Here is a 19,104-nt window from a genome sequence, read left to right on the forward strand (position 1 = left end):
TACTGCGCATTTCAATGCCTTATCACTTCACCCGCAACGTGGGTGAGCGACCCTCTTAAGGGCCATAAAAAACAACCATAACGAAAATAAACTTCTCTTCCTCGGTAACGTTCAGTGCGGCATTGCCACTTACGTTTTTTTATGGCTTAAGTTATTAATTAAGTTTTCAATTGCTTTTAGCAATGTTATTGTTGAATAATTTTAAGTTTTTTTTGTTACACGTCAAACAACCAAAATGTGTCAAGTACATTTTTCCACATTTTATTCAAATTTTAAACCTTATCATAGCTTTTCGTTTACCAACTTTGACATTTTTTTTTGAAAAAACTATTAGGTTTTCGACCCCTCTTGTAAGGAACTTTTTTGTTCAAAATGATGTTCTTAATCACTGGTTAAATTTACGAAAGTTATTTAACTAACACCCTGTATTTGTTCAAGATAAATATCAAAAAAATACATGTTAAATTCAATTATAAACAAGACCAATAATTCACAAAACATTTTATACAGAACAATTTAATAAACTTCAAAACTTTCGTTAACAATAATATTTTGCTAGAAATTATGTTACTAATCCGACTGTTTCTAACCTCTCACCTAACAATCAAGTGATTGCTATGTCGTAAAACTTTTTCTTTAGATAAAAGATGACATAAACGATGTTTTTCATAATGCTTACGTTAAAAGCAAAAATTTCAAAACACATTTTTTTTCGGAAATACAGTACGATCGAGAGAAAATAAACTTAAAATGTATATAAATAAATGACAAAATTAAATATAAACAATACGGAAAACAATTCTAATAGTGCGTTACCCCCCATAGGTGGCATACCCCCGCGTCAATGACGTCTTGTAGCCGTCGCCCCATTGAACTCACAAGGATGAACCTCTAACCGAATTTGTTTTTAACGATTTGGTTACAAAGTGCCATCAACTTTTCGGTAATACGTGTATTACATCGTGATACAAGAAATTTAGAATGGGATAAAATTAAAAGGAAATGAAAGTTTAAGGTTCCCACAACAAAACCCTAAATGGATTTTTCGAAGTTAGTGCGGGTTTTTAAAACCGTACCACCCCTGTAAAATCTTTACAGTCCGATTGACAATCCAAAATATTGCAGATATATGTATACATATACAGGGTGATTCATAACTTATACGCATAAACTTGGGAAATTACGGCTGAGGGCAAATAATTACTAAAAATTTTTTTTTGTTCTAGTTTTAAAAGTTTTTTGATTTAGAAATAATTGAAAAGAAATGTTTATCAGGTGAATTTTTTTTTCATAAAAACTAAGAAGTAAACAAGTCAGAACGATATGGTTGATGTTTCTAACAGTACTTTCTTAACTATTGTGGTCATATTCGAAAGTATAGCGCATAATTTCTCAAACGAAGAACTCGTGGATATGATACTGGCATACGGGAAATCACATCAAAATTCAGTCGTTGCAGCTCATCTTTAAAATGTGAACTTGGTACTCAATATAAGTAACGGTTTTCAAGCAAAATGATGAAATCGGTTCATTTTTGACGATTTTAAAAGGCTGTAACTTCCTTATTTGCGGTTAGATTCTGATCAAATTTTCAGGGTACATTTAGAAAAATTCATTCTAGAAGATCATTGCAATCATATAAAAAAATTTCCACCACACAAAAAGTTTCCAAAACAGAAGTTTTTTAAAGCTCTGAAGAGCACTCTAAAAATTAAATTTTGAAAAATTACTCGAACACGTAAAGTGAGTTTTGATTTGAATTTTCATTATACAAAATTTGAACAAAAGCAATCCAAAATTACGGATAACAGAATTTTTCTTTCGCGGGTACTATTTTTATGGCCAATAGAATATACAGAGTGTATCAGAATCGTTCTGCGAACTACTGTAGGTTCCTGTGACCGAAATAAGGTATAAAGTTTATATAAACAAATGTCTAATTGGCCTTTAGTTTCGAGATACAGGGTGTTAAAGTTTATTATATTTTTTTGTTTTCTTTTAATAAGTCCGGGTCTGCATTAAATATTTTTATCAAACTTGGTGAGCGTAAATTAAGTGTAGAAATACACCTTTTAAGAAAAAGACGAATTTAAATATTTTATAATAATTTTAAAATCCGGTTTTCAATAAAGTAAGAAATTACAGATATTCTTTTTCAATTTTTTTGTATGAAAACTCTTGATATTACGAAAAAAATTCAAGAGACCATTTTTTTTAACAAAAAGAAGTAGAATTAAAAAAATTATTTTTATTTTTTGAAGAAGCAGCGGCGTAACATATGTTCCGTATTTAATATTATTTATTTATGTTATAACGTATCGATACAAATTATATGTTCGGTATTATATACAAATGTAATATTCATATTTTCATTATTTTATTGTAATGCTCAGTAAAAATTGCAAAATTATCTGTTGATAAATTAAACTCGCAGGAAAATACTACACGTCTAGTATAAATCATAAATGTTTCAAACTAAATAGTAAACGCACAATATACAAATTAAATGTTGAGTACAAATAGGTATCACATGATCAGTAAATGTAAACAACAATATTTATTGAGTATAAACTAGTTAAATGTCTAAAAATAAAGCAATTAATAAAAAACAAAGTAACAAAAAAATAGTAATACCCAGGTACAAAAAGTAAATAAGTTACAAGTTATAACACAAAAATAAAATAGAAAAATGCACAAAACAAACTTAAATTGGTAATTTCTGAGGCTGGCTTTTTAATGAATTCTGAAACAATGAGAAAATGTTGCTTCATATATTACGTTTCAAATACTTATGTAAAAAACATACCTATTGTATTAAAAGTGCCCGTTTTGATGTCGACGGTCAGCCTCGACGTCTTTTCATTCCAATTGGTATAGCTTTCGCTTCAGGAGGAACAGTCGCATGTTCGAGTCGTATGGCTATGCCTAAAAGGAGGTGTTTACTAATTTTTTCCTTAAAAAATTCTGGACAGCCACACTCTCTTTGCATCCATTTATGGTGATTTTGAGGAATAATTATAGTCCCCACGTTAAATATGACAGTCTGGTACTCTTCAAAACTATGAAAATTCTTAGTATTTGATTTTTCTAAATCATTGTTGTTGATCTCTGCAACACCTTTTGAGGAAATTACATACATTTTACCATCACTGCTATTTTCTAATAGAATTATTTTTTCCTTCTTTGCCCATTGATATGATCTAGTCCACAAATTCAAATTTAAAACTGGTTCAAAATGAAATTCCTTTGTACATGCTGTCTAAGCAAATGACCAGCTATGTATATATTCTTTTAAAATTGTTGAAAAACGAGATATTGGAAGTCTTTCTCTTCTTCTCATCAGTTTTCTCATCTTTTATTACCCTATTGAAAGTCTCTTTGTATTTGGACTTAATTTGTCAACACCTTCTAAGCAGTTTCTATTGGAGTTAAGCCATTCACTTCGAAAGTATTCCACAAATTCTGGACATATTTTTTTCCACTTAGAAATAAACAAACAGGACGCTTTATCGAAAACCTTATCGTTTTTTCTCAGTTGCAGAAGATCAATATCTTCAAGAATTTTGATTGCATTTTCTTTTGGTCTTATAAGTTTATCTGCTTTCTTTTGACAATTTTTCTTCACGTAACCCCAGCACATCTGTATTTCGGTTTCTCTGCCAAATACATGTTTGAAAGCATTTTTAATGCTTGAAGCAGCGTCACACCCAAGGATACTTGGTTTAATGATTTCATTAAATATTTTCTCAACACCATTTTTTAGGGAGTTGAATAAAAATATAAAATCTTCAGTCTGTTCGTTGGTACAAACTGCCAATTCAAAAATATGAAATTTCTTTGTTAGGACTTGCGACGTATTGTTATATCATAGATTATAGTTATGTTATTTATTAATTTAAATGTCCTAAGTGAGTTTAAGAAACTGATGTTACGCCCATGGTCAACCCCAGCCATTGGGTAATACTGTTGAAATTCCCAGCGCTTAACACCCATCTTCAGCTGAGGGAAGTTATTTCATGATTGGGATTTCCAGCACTATTCTTTGTCGGACTAAAATTGCGAATCTAAATTAAAGGTACCGCCAAATGAATACAATGGCTGGGCTCCAATAAAAGCCCAGCGACCATGCCTCTAAGTGCTACGCTTTAACGCGACAAGGTAGCCTAGAAGTCGCTAATGGGGCCTTATCAGGAGTACGTCTATGGGTGTTGCACCTCCGTATCAGTACTTAAGGAGGGTGTGAAACTGAAGAGGCTCTCTTTTCTCGCTACTTCATCACGGACTCGTGCGCGCTAGATTCTTCTAGTCAACGTTCTTTAAATAACGTATTTCCCGATATTGTCTAATTGTTAATGTTACCAATAAACCTTTGTTAAGTTAAGGAGGTTTAGTTTCTCTTATACGCGAAAACAGTGTCTCTTAGACTGCGAACTCAGGGTGGTCCTTCATAAACGATCAATCCAGTCCACGGTCTTCGTGGTTCACGGTTATCGTATCGAAAGGGATGAATCAACCCAACCACGTACACGCAAAATATATGGATCAAACATTCTTTACTGTCATTTCTGTTTCGCTTAAACTCTCTGTGTCACTTGCATATTTAGGTATTTCTTGGTTTTGGTCTATCATAATTTAAGTACACTAAATCAAGGTAGCTAACCGCACGAAACTATAAAAATAAATTAAACTTTTTATGTTATGTTCAAGAAAAGGTGGTATTGTACTGATTGTTGATACATAATTAATGGACGAAATTTTAATAAACATCGGGCACAGGTTTCTAAGTAAATTCATTATTTTACCGTGCAAGATTATACAAAATACTGGGAAGTTCATATGTGAAATACTGTGCATTCAGCATTTTTATTGAGCAGTTAGTATTTTTTACTAAGAAAAATACCATGTAATACCGAGCAGTTTATTTCTAACCATAATGTATCCTAATGCCACGCCTATGCGTATCGTAAGCTGTAATATTGTTCGCATCAGTGACTGGGTTTTTCCAATTATTAGGGATAGACGGTTTACCTATTAGAACCAAATGTCTGAATCCATTTTTCCCAAATCAAAGAAATCTCTGTAATAAACTTTATCGCCGTTTTTTGCACGAATTAGAGTTTAGGCACGTTCACAATTGCTTTGCCTATCACCCTACAATAAAACTCCAATTATGTAGTTAAGATTGTAAAATAGGTCTAGGAAATATGGCGACGATGGCCTCCTAGCCTGGGCACACCTGTGTGCCTTCTCCAGAACTTTTAATATTTAAGTTATACAGAGATTGGACTCTCTCAATTGGACCCCGTTATGAAAATTATTCTCAATACTACTTTAATAAATAACTAATTTTTTAAAATTTTGTCGGTTGGATCTTTATTGCATAACAGGGTCCAATTATTCCTCTTGATTTTAAGTGAATGAGAGATGGATAGTATTGAAGAGAAAATATAATCTATTAAGAGATACCATTTTCATTTTAATTTTCATAATTACAACAAGTAATTAACAATATATTTTTAACAAGAAATAATCAGGGTCATGGTCTTGGTGGCGCTACTATTTAAATTTAAAAATTAATTTTTCTCTTAAAAGATGTGTTTGTACCCTTAACTTACGCCCACCAAGTTTGATAGAAATATTTAATGCAGGTTCGAACTTATTATTTAAAAAAAAACAAAAAAATATTGCAAGTTTTAACACCCCGTATTTCAGACAGAAAGCGAAAACGGATCTAGGTTCATATAAACTTTTTTTCTCAAAATCATTAATAGAAACTCTCTTTAAATTTATGAGATACTATTCTGAAACACCCTGTATAATAGTTTCCCTGACCCTCCACCCTTTTATAAATTCTTTGGTAATACAGTTCCTCATTTTATACCTGTTCCATTCAACAATACTCGGCAACCTGTCTATATGTCTGGTTTAAAAAACAAAATTATTCTTCTTGTAGATTTTGATAAAGCTATATATCAGCGTAATCACATTCCACAAATGAATTCCAAGATTTGTCTCAAAGCAGCAGTTCCCGTAAAACTGCTACCTTGCATTTTCCTGGGAACCCGCATTCATCCTTAATAGAAGTTTAGTTCATTCAAATTGTTTAATAGTAGAGCCAGTTGTAATTTAGCTTTCGTTTGGGAATAGACAATAAACAATTTTTTTATCGGATTTTCTTAATCCCGATTTATAACTTTTCAGTATGTTTTATTCAAAAACAAACTAAAAAACACGTTTTTTTTCACGCATTTTTAGCTCCTTCGCCAACATAATAATTTGGACCGTATGAATTGCGCTTTTGGCACATTCCATTTCAATTGGGCCTTTACAGTCGGTAGATAATCTCGGATTTGGATACCGCCTTGAATATTCTCTTCTAGCTTCGACAGCATTGCTGTTGCAAAATTCATACTGTTTATTCGTGATTCGTGGTACCAAGATGTTGATTGGACGTGGCCTAATTTTTAATACGTCTAGTTAGCAATGGACTGAATGCTTGCGAAGGACCACCCTGAGTTCGCAGTCTCAGAGACACCGTGTTCGTGCAAATGAAAAAAACAAAAACCCTTTTTAACGGTAACTAAGATTTATTGTTCACCACCAATTTCGAGTAATTTAGCAAAGGAGTAACAACTTTTCGTGACAAGTAAACTAGTATACTAATTAACTGTGTATAGAAATCGTGAGTAAAATAATCGCGTATGAGTAACGTGCAAAGTACATAGTTAAGAGTCGACGGAGACGCACAAGAAGAGGCGGATTTTTCTTCTTGCAAAATCTTAAATACTAAAGTTAATGGTAAGCGTACATAGGCGTACCAGAAACCAGGAGGTCATCATCGGCACTTCTTCTAGATTTGTCCTTGTAACCTGCCTAACTTTAACAATATAATTGGGTTTTATTTGAGGGCGGTTAAGACCAGAATCGAGAACGTGTCTAAATTTTAGTACTCACAAAAGGTCGGCGAGAAGTTTTATTACGTAGTTAGTCTAAGTTCAAACGAAATTCGTACCAACATCTGGTCATACGGGCAAAGTGGCAAAAAAAACGAGTAATGTTCGTAAGCGTAGCTCACGTGTTCCGTATTAGTCCCAGATTTAATACTAGACTTATGAAAAATACAACTTATCGAACTAATAGATTAAATCAATTATCGGATATTCTGTCCTCTACACAAGCCCTAACACATACGCAACAACAATATTTTCATATTCAACATTAGTAAACGACATTGCTTGGAATTTGAGTGAAAAAAATATGTTGCAAAATAAAAATTATAATTTATTTTGACAAAAGTCATAAAAGCGCAATTCATACAATCCAAATCATGACGTCAGCAAAGCAATTAAATCTACGTAAAAAATTCCATGTTTTCCATATTGTTTTTCCATAAAACAGTTTTTTGTAAAAATATTGTATCTCAAATTATAAAGGACTAAATAAAGAAGTTTTTCCGCTAGTTTACTGTGCAGTTATGGGGGAAAAGTTTTCCTAAATTTGCAATCAAAGTCGAAAGTCGTTTAGCACTATTAGCGGTTTTAAAAGTTTGTGCTGCTGTAGAATGTTTATTTCTACAAGTATTTTCAAAACTGTTGGTGCTAATTCTGCGTTAGGGCCTTGACAAACAAATACAAATAATTTTATTTCAAAGATTGGGAGAAAACTCTCAAAAAATCTACGTTTGTACAGCTATGTCTGGTCTCACCAAAATATCACTGAATTGTGAATAACTCGAAGAATACAAATTTTCGGATAATGCATTATTAATCAAAAAAGTTACAAATAGACTCTATTATCACCCCTTAAAATTAAGTCCCACATCAACCAAACACCCTGTATTATATTCACTCATTCAGAGGTAGAAGTGTGTTTTCACATTATTTGGAAGTGTAATTTACCAATATGCTAAGCCCAAGTACATAATCGGTTTTTAGCCTTAGAGGGGGCATGGCCCCATTTCTGTGTCTATTATTCTCGAAAACACGTAGCTCCATGTGACAAAACTTGGGCATCTCTCCTTGTAAGAACTCTCTATTTACCACCTTGTGAGAAAGTGTGGCTTAAATTGGTAGGACTGTAACATGCCTATGGGAAATCAATTTTGCCGGTCAATCAAATGTGTCCCTTTAAAGAGATAGTCAATGAAGTAACCAATTATAGCCTTCAGTTGTAGTACCCCCATGGATGTTATCCCTCAGTTTTTGTATTTAAAATCTTCAGAATATTCTTGAATTCTATTGGTCAAATTGTCGGATTGACAAGAGCTCTTCATTTGTTTAAGTCCGTTTGAGGGCAGTGAATATTTAACAGTGAAACAAATTACATCGTAAGTCGTTCCACAGTTTAAGATTATATGGAAATAGTTGCTTGAATCAAGAAAAACGTTCTTCCAATAAAAGTTGTAAATTGCGGACAATTTGGTGAAGGAAAATTATTCACTATAGGATCTCGTCACGTTACTGATGGCGATTGTTGAAAAAAAAGTTTAATTTATTAGATTACCTATATTATTCAGGCCTCCAAGTTGTTAAGTCTTTAAAACACCTAGAGAAAACATTAAAATTGATGGCGATTTTATATTTAACATAAGTATACATACAACAGTGACTCCCTAAAATATTCAGATACTTACCATCTTCTTTTGTGCATAGTAATAATGAAAATAAACAATTAGGAAACAGGACTTTGGTATAGGTTTGGTATTAGTTTTTGCTCACTAACAATGTAAAAATATATTTAATATTAACTAATAATATCAAAAAAAGTGAAAAGAAGAACACATTAGGCTCTTCTAGACAATGCCTAAGATCATTTTTGAACGTGGTCGAAGATTGACATCTCAACTCGAACCTTTTCGAAAATGTTATGTTCCAAAAACGCTCCCTTACGAAAATACAGGGTTGCGAAGTTTTAGAAAAAAAATGGAAATTAATGAATATTTCGGAAACCGCTTGAGATATTTCAATAAAATTTGGTAAGTAAAGACAGTTTATAAAGGGGCATTAATTGCAATAAAAATATACGTTTTTTTTCTGAAACTGTGCAACCTTGTATTCTCGTAACGGAGCATTTTTGGAACATAGTTTATATAACAAATTATCATTATTTTTTGTCAAATAGAATCCCACCTCAAAATATCCGCACATCGTTAAGGAACACCCCGTATACTAGCAGTAAAAGCATAAGACCCACTGTGCACTTCTCTGCTTCAAGGTAAAATGGAAGCAGAGTAGAAGATTGCATTTGTTTCGAAGATGTTTTGCAGGAATTAGTATCGATTTTTTAACAGGAATTTCTTTTGGAAATAGGAAAGATATTTATATACTTAGTATAAATAAGTTATATGATTTAATGAAATAAAGGAAATATCCTTACAATGGAAGAGTGTAACTTCTCATTAGTCTATGTGCCAAAAAAACTTTAACAGAAAAAATTAGGTTCCATTGCTGGATGTCAAAAACGATAGATTTTAATGCAAAAAATGAACAAAATTAATAAAATTGGCATTTAGACTAATTAGAAGTTACACTCTTCAATTGTACAGATGTTTTCGTTATTTCATTAAATCATATAACATATTTATATTAAGTAAATACATTTTCTATTTCAAAAAGAAATTCCTGTTAAAAATTCAATATTAATTCACAAAAAACATTTTTGAAATAAACGCAATCTTCTCTCTACTTCAATTATTGATTTTCTGTTGCGTCGCGTGGCACCATCTAATTATATGGTCATTTCCCATAGGAACCCATAACACGTGTACCACGTGTATAAACAAAAACCATAACACGCTCCAGAATTTAGCACCTTCAGCATCTTTTTATTATATAAAGTCAGGTATTTAGCATAGGATTATTATTGTTGTAATAATCATCAGTTAGTTTAGTTGCTAGTACATCGAGTACAAAATCTTGTAATTTTAGTTTATATTTTGAAAATAAATAATTTTTTTTTAAGAAGTTTTCTTTGAATGAAAACTTAACTATCTGTAAACCAGGGTTGTATTTTCTCGGAAGTGTTTACAAGTTTCTGTTTAGCCATTGTAGATTTCTTTCTTGTATAGATTACAGATTTCTTCTTTTTAGAGACTCCAGATTTCTTTCTCAAACAGGTTTACCGATTTCTCCTAAGTTTTTGTAAATTTCTTTCTTGTGTACTTGTGGCGCCATTTTGCAGAAACGGGCTTGCTGTGCATTACGACAATAGTGACATACATCAAGATTTTTGAATTTATTTGTTTTTATTGTTTGGATATAAAAGTTAAAATTTTAAGTGTTACATAAAAAAATATTGTGTCTTTAAAAAATCGAAAAGTAAGAAGGAAGGGATGTCAGACCACCGATAGAAGATCTAGGGACTAGGAGGTATGATAGAAAAGAAACCGGTTGCCAAAAATTTTCCCAATAATTCTCCACATCCAATACTCATTCTAATACAGATAGAGGATACAAACAACTTGTAACAAATGTCTGTTTCTTCTAAGGCAAAGAAAACTTATCTTTTGTATCTTTGATCGCAAAGCACAGTTTTTATAAACTACTACTTCAGATCAGTTGTCGAAGCTAAATTAACTCAAGACTAGCAATTTGAACTTGTGGGGTTTGAGTTTCAACATTGATCGGTGAGATCTCACAATCCTTGTGTATTATCAAAGATAGCGAATATTCTCGGTGGAGAGATAGGTAGTATAGTTGCTCATCTTTTTAAGATGAGAACCACAGCAGAAGGAAGGAAAGTCGTAGTTCCAAGGTGGAAAGAAGGGAAAAGGATTTTATCACATATCTTATTGGAAAGTGCAGGTTGCCCATCAATGAAAGGACTCCTCAGGGTTATACAGAAGGGTATGTAATTTTTTTTATTATTTGGTAGGAAATAGTTTGTACCATGCTAGATTCCAAGTCAAGGGATCATTTACTTATGGATTATGGATAAGTGGTGCATTTGAGAAAAATATACGAAGGGGAAAGAATCATTTATTTAAAATTAATGGAGTTGCCATTACAAAACGGTTCGCGTTAGGAGAAACAATTGTCCTAGCATACAGAAAATAAACATTTAACATTTAGTACGTCATGTTTGGTTATCTACGGGACTTTTATTAGAAGTTTATTTGACAAATGGGCTTCTTAGGTAACAGTGCAGTGCAGGGTTGAAGTCTGTCTGATAAGTGGTTGTAAGTTCTGAAACACCCCCCGTATTATAATAACTTCTATTATTGTGGGAATAATACTTATGAAAGGGAATTAAGGTTTTATAATACGAATTATTAAACATTCTAAATTTGTTCCTGTAGTTTCCAATTTGCAAAGTACCAGATATTTGTAACGAAGGGCTGGTAAATGTAATCTCAAAGGAACTTAAATGGATAATTTAATAATTATACCTACAATCGTTTCGAAGTTTACCTTTGAAGAGCCATTCCACAAATATGGAAATAGTTGCTGGAATGAGTACAGTTTCTAAGAACTTCCAACAAAAGTTGTAAATTCCACACAATTTGGTGAAGGAAAATTATTCACCATAGGATGGGGAAACGTTTACATATCTAAGTGTGTTGTAGTGTGTCGGTGTGAAATAATTACACGAAGAAAAATTACAACACTTTTATTACTTCTCTAAAATACAAAACCCCGGAATTTATGGGGGATAGAGTTTGTTCATCGTTTCGTGAGAGAGGAAGAAATCGTAATCATTATTGGAAGGGTGGTTGCTTAGTGGAATCCTTCGAAGAGTCTTCCACTACCTAACTTAAGAGGAAAAGACCATGTGCCAATATAGGTTAACACGAGCCTGTCCAATTGCAATATATGGGCAGTTCGAAACAAAAGGCACTTAGAACAAAACAGATCTCTGACGGTTTACCTATTTGAAACACATAATTTTGGACAGTTCAAAGCCAACCAGACATTTTAACTCATGTTGAAATATGGCCATTAGATTCCTACGAAATGGTACAGGATGATTTATGAGTGCAAGTCCATAAGTATGTGTAGCCTATGGTACTTTACATTAACTGAGCTCATCATTTTTTTAAACCTGATTGAGGTGTATTATTTAACAGTGAAATAAATTACTTCGTAAGTTGTTTCTGAGTTTGCAGTTCCAAGATCCATTACAATATGTTATAATAAAAATTATTTCGCAAATCTAAATTTTCTAGGCGGGTCATTCAAAAAGAGAAGAGATACATTTTTAGAATATAAAAACCGATAGATACAAAATCATTTTTAGGTGTAAAATCTATGAATTCTATAATTATTGAAGCTTATTGGTTTGACTGATATGCAACCAATATTACACCCAATGTTTTTTGCAGATTAGCAATTCAGTCACCGAAGATACTTCTGCGATAATGGTAAATCATTTAATCCTTCATGAATTGTAACTATATACAAATAATGTCATGTATTTTCAGGAAGGTGCTTCAGAAAGTATAAGTATGGATCCAATACTAGTTGACGACTTTTACTTAACCCTTGCAAATTTAAAATATCCAAATCAACTGCTAAAAAAGGCTGGAAGATCTTTAAATTCAAACACGCGTCACAACTCATCAGCCTTAAAAAAGAATTGGAACTCCAAAAAAAGACTCAGAATTGACTCAGAAAACACTTAGAAAATCAACTCAACATTCTTCAAAAAGACTATCAGTTGTTGAAAGAGCAATATGAGGCCAAAATGCAAAGTTTGGAAACCGACCCTGTAAGTTAATGCGATTTTGATTGTTTTGAATTAATTTAATTATCATTGTTATTTTTTAGAAAGCCACAAATTGGAAAATATTTCAAAGGAATAAGCACGTAAAACTAAAAAGTTTTCTTGTCGCAAATAAAGTTAAACATTTTGACTCTAGAATCCGCCGAAGAAAAAAATGATACAGGTATTTTGCGGAGCAACACCAGAACAAACTTCAAGTATGAGGCTTTAGTATCAAAAGTTTTTAAGAAGAGGCCCCAAGACTGTACATTAGGGTGTGCCAGTCTACACATCCCAGTTTTCCCATTGGGGAAAGTACTTCTATCCCGGACTACTTCTACAGCCGGAAAATGGCGGGTATTGGGCTTTCTTTGGGAGAGTTATCCGTTGCCAATAGATAGTTTAAAAATTTAAAAACATAAAAGTGAATTAATTAGTGCCTCCGAACTAAAGGTTGCCCCCATTTCCGATTAAGGTGTTGCACGCACATTGAAAAATAAATGTTTTATTTTGGGGTTATTCGCCAAGGATCGCTTTTCAAATTTATGGCTTATTTGCTTTGAATTTCATTCTTTAATCCATTTGGGATCAATTTTTTTTTCTACAACTTTTGAACATTTTTAGATAGTTTGTGGTGTTATTATTTAAGATAAAATATTATTTTTGTTAAAAAAAGCTCTAAACATCTAATTACAATAATTGTTTAATGGAGGGTATATACTATGCATTTAATAGTGGAGCCAGTATTATTTTTCGTGCCAGTAAATTTAGATTGCGTAACTGGCGCGCAAGTTAAAACTTTGCATGCATGGACCGAAAAGTCTGCAGGCTTCTGAAATTCACTTACGCCAGTGACGACTCACATCGATACGAAAATATTCCGTATTTTGCACGTGTAAACAATCACTTGCTGGCGAGTTCGCTAGTTAAGCCGTGTTTACATGATGCAAGCTTCTGTTTGCGCAAGTTCTTGATTGCAAGTCCCTGTAATTTGTCAACAAAATTGTTACTGTTTACACTACACAACCATTTATGCAAGATTTTTATTAGAAATGTGGCAGTTGTATGATGTAGTGTTCATTATGGAAACATCTGAAATTGTTAATTTTGGTGTGAATATTTTATGCCACGGGATAAATGAAGAATTACGCGCGTTGTTACAAAAAAAAGCCGAAAAAGGAGGGTTTGGGTAAAACCGTGGATAAATCGAATGCAAAATTTAGGAGCATGAAATATTTTGCTTAAGGGATTATCATGCGAAGGCCCCTCAGCTTACAGAAATCACCTGAGAATGTCAAAAGATATGTTTGAAAGTCTGTTAGAATTGGTGACACCACAAATTTGACAAAATGCTTTGCCAAATTTGCAAGCTTTGCCTGTTACAGTAAAACTAGAAATTACTGTAAGATACCTTGCTACAGGAGATAATTTTTCTTCGCTTATGTATTTATATAGAATTCCTAAAAGCACCATAAACCAGTTTATCTCATTTGTGTGTACAGCTATCTATCAAGCACTGAAACCGTTTATTATGGTAAGGGGTCTGGTACGTTTATTTGGCTCACAGGTTTTTAATTTTACAGTGTTTTAATGCATTCTATTTCAAAGTAGACCTTCTATGGAATATATTAAAATGAGGATGAATTGAAATTTGTTAAAAAAAATTCCTAGATAAATTACTTCCCAAATAGCATTTCTACACTAATCTCAATAATTTTATTCAATACTAAAGTAATTAAAAAATACGTGATTTACTCGTATTCGCTTCGGCGGTACATATTTATATAAAATTGGAACAATACAGAAAAAGATTAACACGACCCCTGCGCAAGGATGAAACGTTTTGTTTATCTAACCTTGTTGAAAATCTGACTCAAGCAGAAATGAAACTTCCATATGCCAGTAAGAATTTAATTTAAAATTCTTTAGTAAGTATTCACTTATGTTACGTGTTGTCGGAAAAACGAATCGAGTCCTATAGAACAACATACGCCAAAAGCTTTTGACCTGCTAGAAGGTTCTTAAGGTGAATGCTATAAATATCGATTACAGTATAGATGAAGGGTCTTTTCTAAATGGTACGCCAGTTCATGTAATACATCTAGTTTTTTTCTAGTGTACCACCCAATTTTAAAATAATTGAAACCCCTCAGAATGTAATTTATTTTTTCGTAATTGTTAATGTTGTAAATAAAATAACGGTGAAACTAGTTGATCAAGAGGGTGATTAGTTTAAATTTCGAGAAGAATCCGTCACGTTAAGACTTCATCTTAAACGCTTGGATTCACGATGGTAATTCTATATAATAGAATACCAAACCAAGATTTTGTCAGAAGGTTTAATACCTCGCAGCAAAACCCTGATAGTACGAAAAGATACATAAGAGGGTTAACATCTTTGAATAAACAGTTTCTTGTTTCCCTAGGATTTACATTAAAAAGTGGAACATATAAACGTCCAAGAAAATGTTCTTATTGATGACTCAATTTTCAGCTGGGAAGTGCTCTCTTTTGATCCATTCAATCCTACTAAATTGGGACCGAACGATGAAATTAGAATATCCTTGCAGCAAACCGGAAAATATCCCTTGCCCTGCAAAAGTTAACTTTGCCTTAAACTAAACGTTACGAAAGAGGAAGGTACGCCACTTGCAAACATATTCTTGATAAATAATGCCGCTACGTTTTTATTCAAAGAGTTGAAATATGTTCTAAATGGAGTGACTATTGACTCAGTGCGAGATATTGGCATAACATCAACCCTTAAGAGTTATTTATCATATAATTTAAATGAAAGCGCTAAGCTTCAAAATGCGTGTTGGTATCCAGTGGAAAAAGAAGGAAAAAGCATTATGATGGACTTGAACGGAAATGTTTCTTTATGTATTCCTCTCAAGGTGTACTTTGATTTCTTTGATTTTCTATCTCATAAGTTTGAAGTCGTAGCCTGACCGGATTCTGGGAATCGTCCGAATTGGCAAAAATTGATTCAGTTACAGTTTTTTGTTCAAATTTTCCTTCATCTGGAGGATTGGGAGTACTTACCAAGCGAGTTAACAGATGTAGACAAAAAAATGCGTTTTTCTAAGAAGTTTGAAGTCGTAGAGTGACCGGATTGTGGGAATCGTTCGAATTGGCAAAAATTGATTCAGTTATAATTTCTTGTTCAAAATTTCCTTCATCTGGAGTATCGGGAGTACTTACCAAGCGAGTTAACAGATGTAGACAAAAAAAATGCGTTTTTCTAAGAAGTTTGAATTCGTAACCTGTCCGGATTGTGGGAATCGTCCGAATTGGCAAAAATTGATTCAATTAGAGTTTCTTTTTCAAAATGTCCTTCATCTGGAGCATTGGGTGTACTTATGAAGCGAGTTAACAGATGTAGTCAAAAAAAGTGCGTTTTTCTAAGAAGTTTGAAATCGTAGCCTGTCCGGGAATTAATATAGTTTAGATTGGGCATTTCTATTTCCTTATAAGATACTTGATATTTATAATTAGGGGTAACATTCTGTAAGGGTACATCTTGGAAATCAGTTTTCGTGTTTCCGTAATCTCTTAAAATGATATCTCTTAACATAAAATTACATTTGGGTTCTAATTCTATTAAGTAAGTTTCGTTTAATCAGACATTACCTTGTGATTCCTTACAAATCTCTACTCCTATGATTTTTTGAGTTGTTATTACAATCCATTTACTTTCGTCTACATTTTGGATTTGTAAATTTTTTATATCTAAATACACTGGGTTACAATTCGTTATATTATTTTCATATCTTAGCAATTCAACTTCGCATGGTACATAATCATTAAAGTTTTCGGGGCGTACATGAGAACATAAATATTCATTGAAAGATACGTATTGGCAAGGCTGATTGACGTATCCAAATGTTTTGTCTTTTATTATGAGATACTCAAAACTTGGTACAATTATTTTATAGGAATTGTTATATTTGACAGGTAACGAAAATAATCGATATAAATTATAAGCTTGGGTTTCCACTAAAGGGATTTCGATTATGAAGACTATCACATTATTTTTTACGTAACTCTTTATTTTTAGAGTGTTTTCGATATTCAATAAATTGTCGGTGTCTGGTTCGAATGGTAATTTTCCTTGTTGCACCTGATTTTGAATGAGTTTTAATTTGTTTAAAAGCATGCCTGAATTAATTATCTTGTTATGAAAAGTATTTAATTTGGCGAACGTGATTGCCTCTTCTATGTCTGAAAGTATATCGTAGATGTTCTGATAAAATGTTGTAATCTGTGTGATGATCTTATGAATCCTAAAGAACTCAAAAAGGTTTGCTTGTTTAATATTGACTTCATTTACGACTTCTATGATTTCTTTAATTTTTGAATCCAAAACAATTTGATCGTGTGATACATTTTTTATCGTTTCTTGAAAATTATTTATTGCGTTAGTCAAGAGCGTTGTTTGTTTATCGAGGACTAATTTTAAGTTGTTCTGGTTTTCTTTGAGTATGTTAATGTTTTGGTCAATGCGTTTTGCGTCTTCTTGGTCTAAGTTTCCTGTCACGGTTTTGATTATAGTGCCCAATGCGTTTAGTAAGGCTCGCTTAGTACGCATTTTTGTTGGGAAAATTTGGTTTATCTGTTCATTAATTTTTTGTTTCAAGTTATTTGTTATCACAAAAGAGTTATAAAATTCGGATTTGTAGTCTGTAAAATTATTTATGGTCTCATGAAGTAAATCATATTTAATGTTAATATCCGAAAATTCCTGCAACAATTTAGTCATATCATACGTTTGAATAAAATTCCAGTGGTTGATTATTTTCTGGGCATTGCCTAATTTGTAAGGTAGTATGCCAGGTTGTCATTTAAGTCATGGTATCGGGATTTTTCGTGTATGAAGGGTCATCTGTAATAAGGGGTTTCTTCAATTCTTTAACATGAACAATTTCGATTTTGAATGGACTTTTGACACTTTTGATTTTTACTTTGTTATGATTCAATTTCTCGATAATTACATATGGACCGCTAAATCTAGGGTGGTTTTTATTTCTGAGATTTAAGTTTTTGTAAACTTTTTGGTTTAATTTAAAGTCGAATGCTTCGTTGCCTTTAACATTTCTTCTTGCTAAGATTTTTTCTTTGTTTTGATCGGTTTTTTCTCCAATCGTTTCGTACATGGCGTCGACTTTATTCTTATGCGACGAAACGTAATCAGAATGAAACGTTGTTGTGATTAAATCAAGAGGATCTCGGGAATTAGTATGACCTAAGACAATTTCGTGGGGTGTAAATTTCGTAACGCTGTGAACCGTGCTATTATACGCGATTATGGCGTATGAGATTAACTCATTAATTGGCTTTACGTTATCTTTTTGTTTCAAAATCCTAAGGTGTTCGATCAAAGTGGAATGGAAACGTTCAACAGGCGAATTTGATTCGTAATGTTTAGGGGTACTGAAATGTATGTTTATCTTTTGGGCCTTTAATAATTCCTTTAATAGTTCATTATTGAATTCTTTGCCATTGTCGCACGTGATTTCCTCGGAACATCCAAAAAATGAGAAAAAATTTATGAGTTTATCGCAAACTGATTTTGCATTTCTGTCATAAGGGTATGCTTGACCGAATTTAGAGAATTTATCAAATATCGTCAGGAAATTTTGGGCTTCGAATATGAAAGTGTCCATGTGTATCATTTGAAATGGTTTGCTGGGTGTTTCTGTTTTAGCGAGTGGAATATATGATTTAAGTCGGCTGTATTTGGCAGTTTGGCAAATAACACAATCGTTAATGTATCGTGTTACGTCCCCTTTTATATTGGGCCAATAGTAAAGTCTCTTAAGTTTCGCTCGCGAGTTTCTTCTATTCCTCGGTGATTTTGTTTGCTCTCATGTTGGTGCTTAATGAGCATAGTTTTTTCTTCAATTTCGGAAATATTGTTAAGTAATTTGGTACATATTCTAATTTTTAAGTTTTGGAAATTTTTCAAACATACCTCTGTGAATGAAGGTATTAAATCTTTGTCGATAAAATAGACTTAACAAGGTTTCTCGTTAGTCATGTATTCTTGGATAAACTGCTTTATAATTTCCAAGTTATTGGGTAGCTCTACGTGACTTATCGTGGTTTTATCGAAACGTTCTTTGTTACATTTAATCTGCAGGTGTAGAGATTTCTTTATCAGGAATTGTAGTATTTTTTTGTTTATCATTTCGTCACGAATGCTTAGTCCAGGGTTCTCGCGATCGGCTTGTTGACTATGTGCGGTTTCATCAGAATTGCACGTGTTGGGAAGATTTACAGGATGAAGTCGGATATCAGATATAACGTTTATTTTTCGTTGACTAGGGCCCGGTTCATTCGTATCGTCGTCGTTACCTTGAGCTGAAATTTCTGTTTGGTTTTCTAAGTATTCCTTAACCCTAG

General features: G+C 32.7%; 1 protein-coding gene, 1 long non-coding RNA gene and 1 other non-coding gene across 3 annotated transcripts; 2 read left to right on the top strand and 1 right to left on the bottom strand.

Annotated features, from left to right (window-relative positions):
• The first annotated feature begins 10,239 nt into the window (after positions 1–10,239).
• LOC136418885 (uncharacterized) lies at positions 10,240–12,587 on the top strand. The gene is made up of 4 exons (XR_010752977.1): positions 10,240–10,367; positions 10,712–10,844; positions 12,320–12,358; positions 12,419–12,587. It is a non-coding gene; the product is annotated as an uncharacterized lncRNA (long non-coding RNA).
• Positions 12,588–14,456: 1,869 nt separating this feature from the next.
• LOC136418886 (U6 spliceosomal RNA) lies at positions 14,457–14,561 on the top strand. Its single transcript, XR_010752978.1, has one exon. It is a non-coding gene; the product is annotated as a U6 spliceosomal RNA (small nuclear RNA).
• A 1,760-nt stretch (positions 14,562–16,321) lies between these two features.
• Positions 16,322–17,461, bottom strand: LOC136418874 (uncharacterized). Its single transcript, XM_066405098.1, has one exon. It carries the CDS (start codon positions 17,459–17,461, stop codon positions 16,322–16,324), a length of 1,140 nt encoding a protein of 379 aa, XP_066261195.1.
• Positions 17,462–19,104: the final 1,643 nt, after the last annotated feature.

This window comes from Euwallacea similis, unplaced genomic scaffold, assembly GCF_039881205.1.
Source record: "Euwallacea similis isolate ESF13 unplaced genomic scaffold, ESF131.1 scaffold_41, whole genome shotgun sequence".
NCBI lineage: Eukaryota > Metazoa > Arthropoda > Insecta > Coleoptera > Curculionidae > Euwallacea > Euwallacea similis.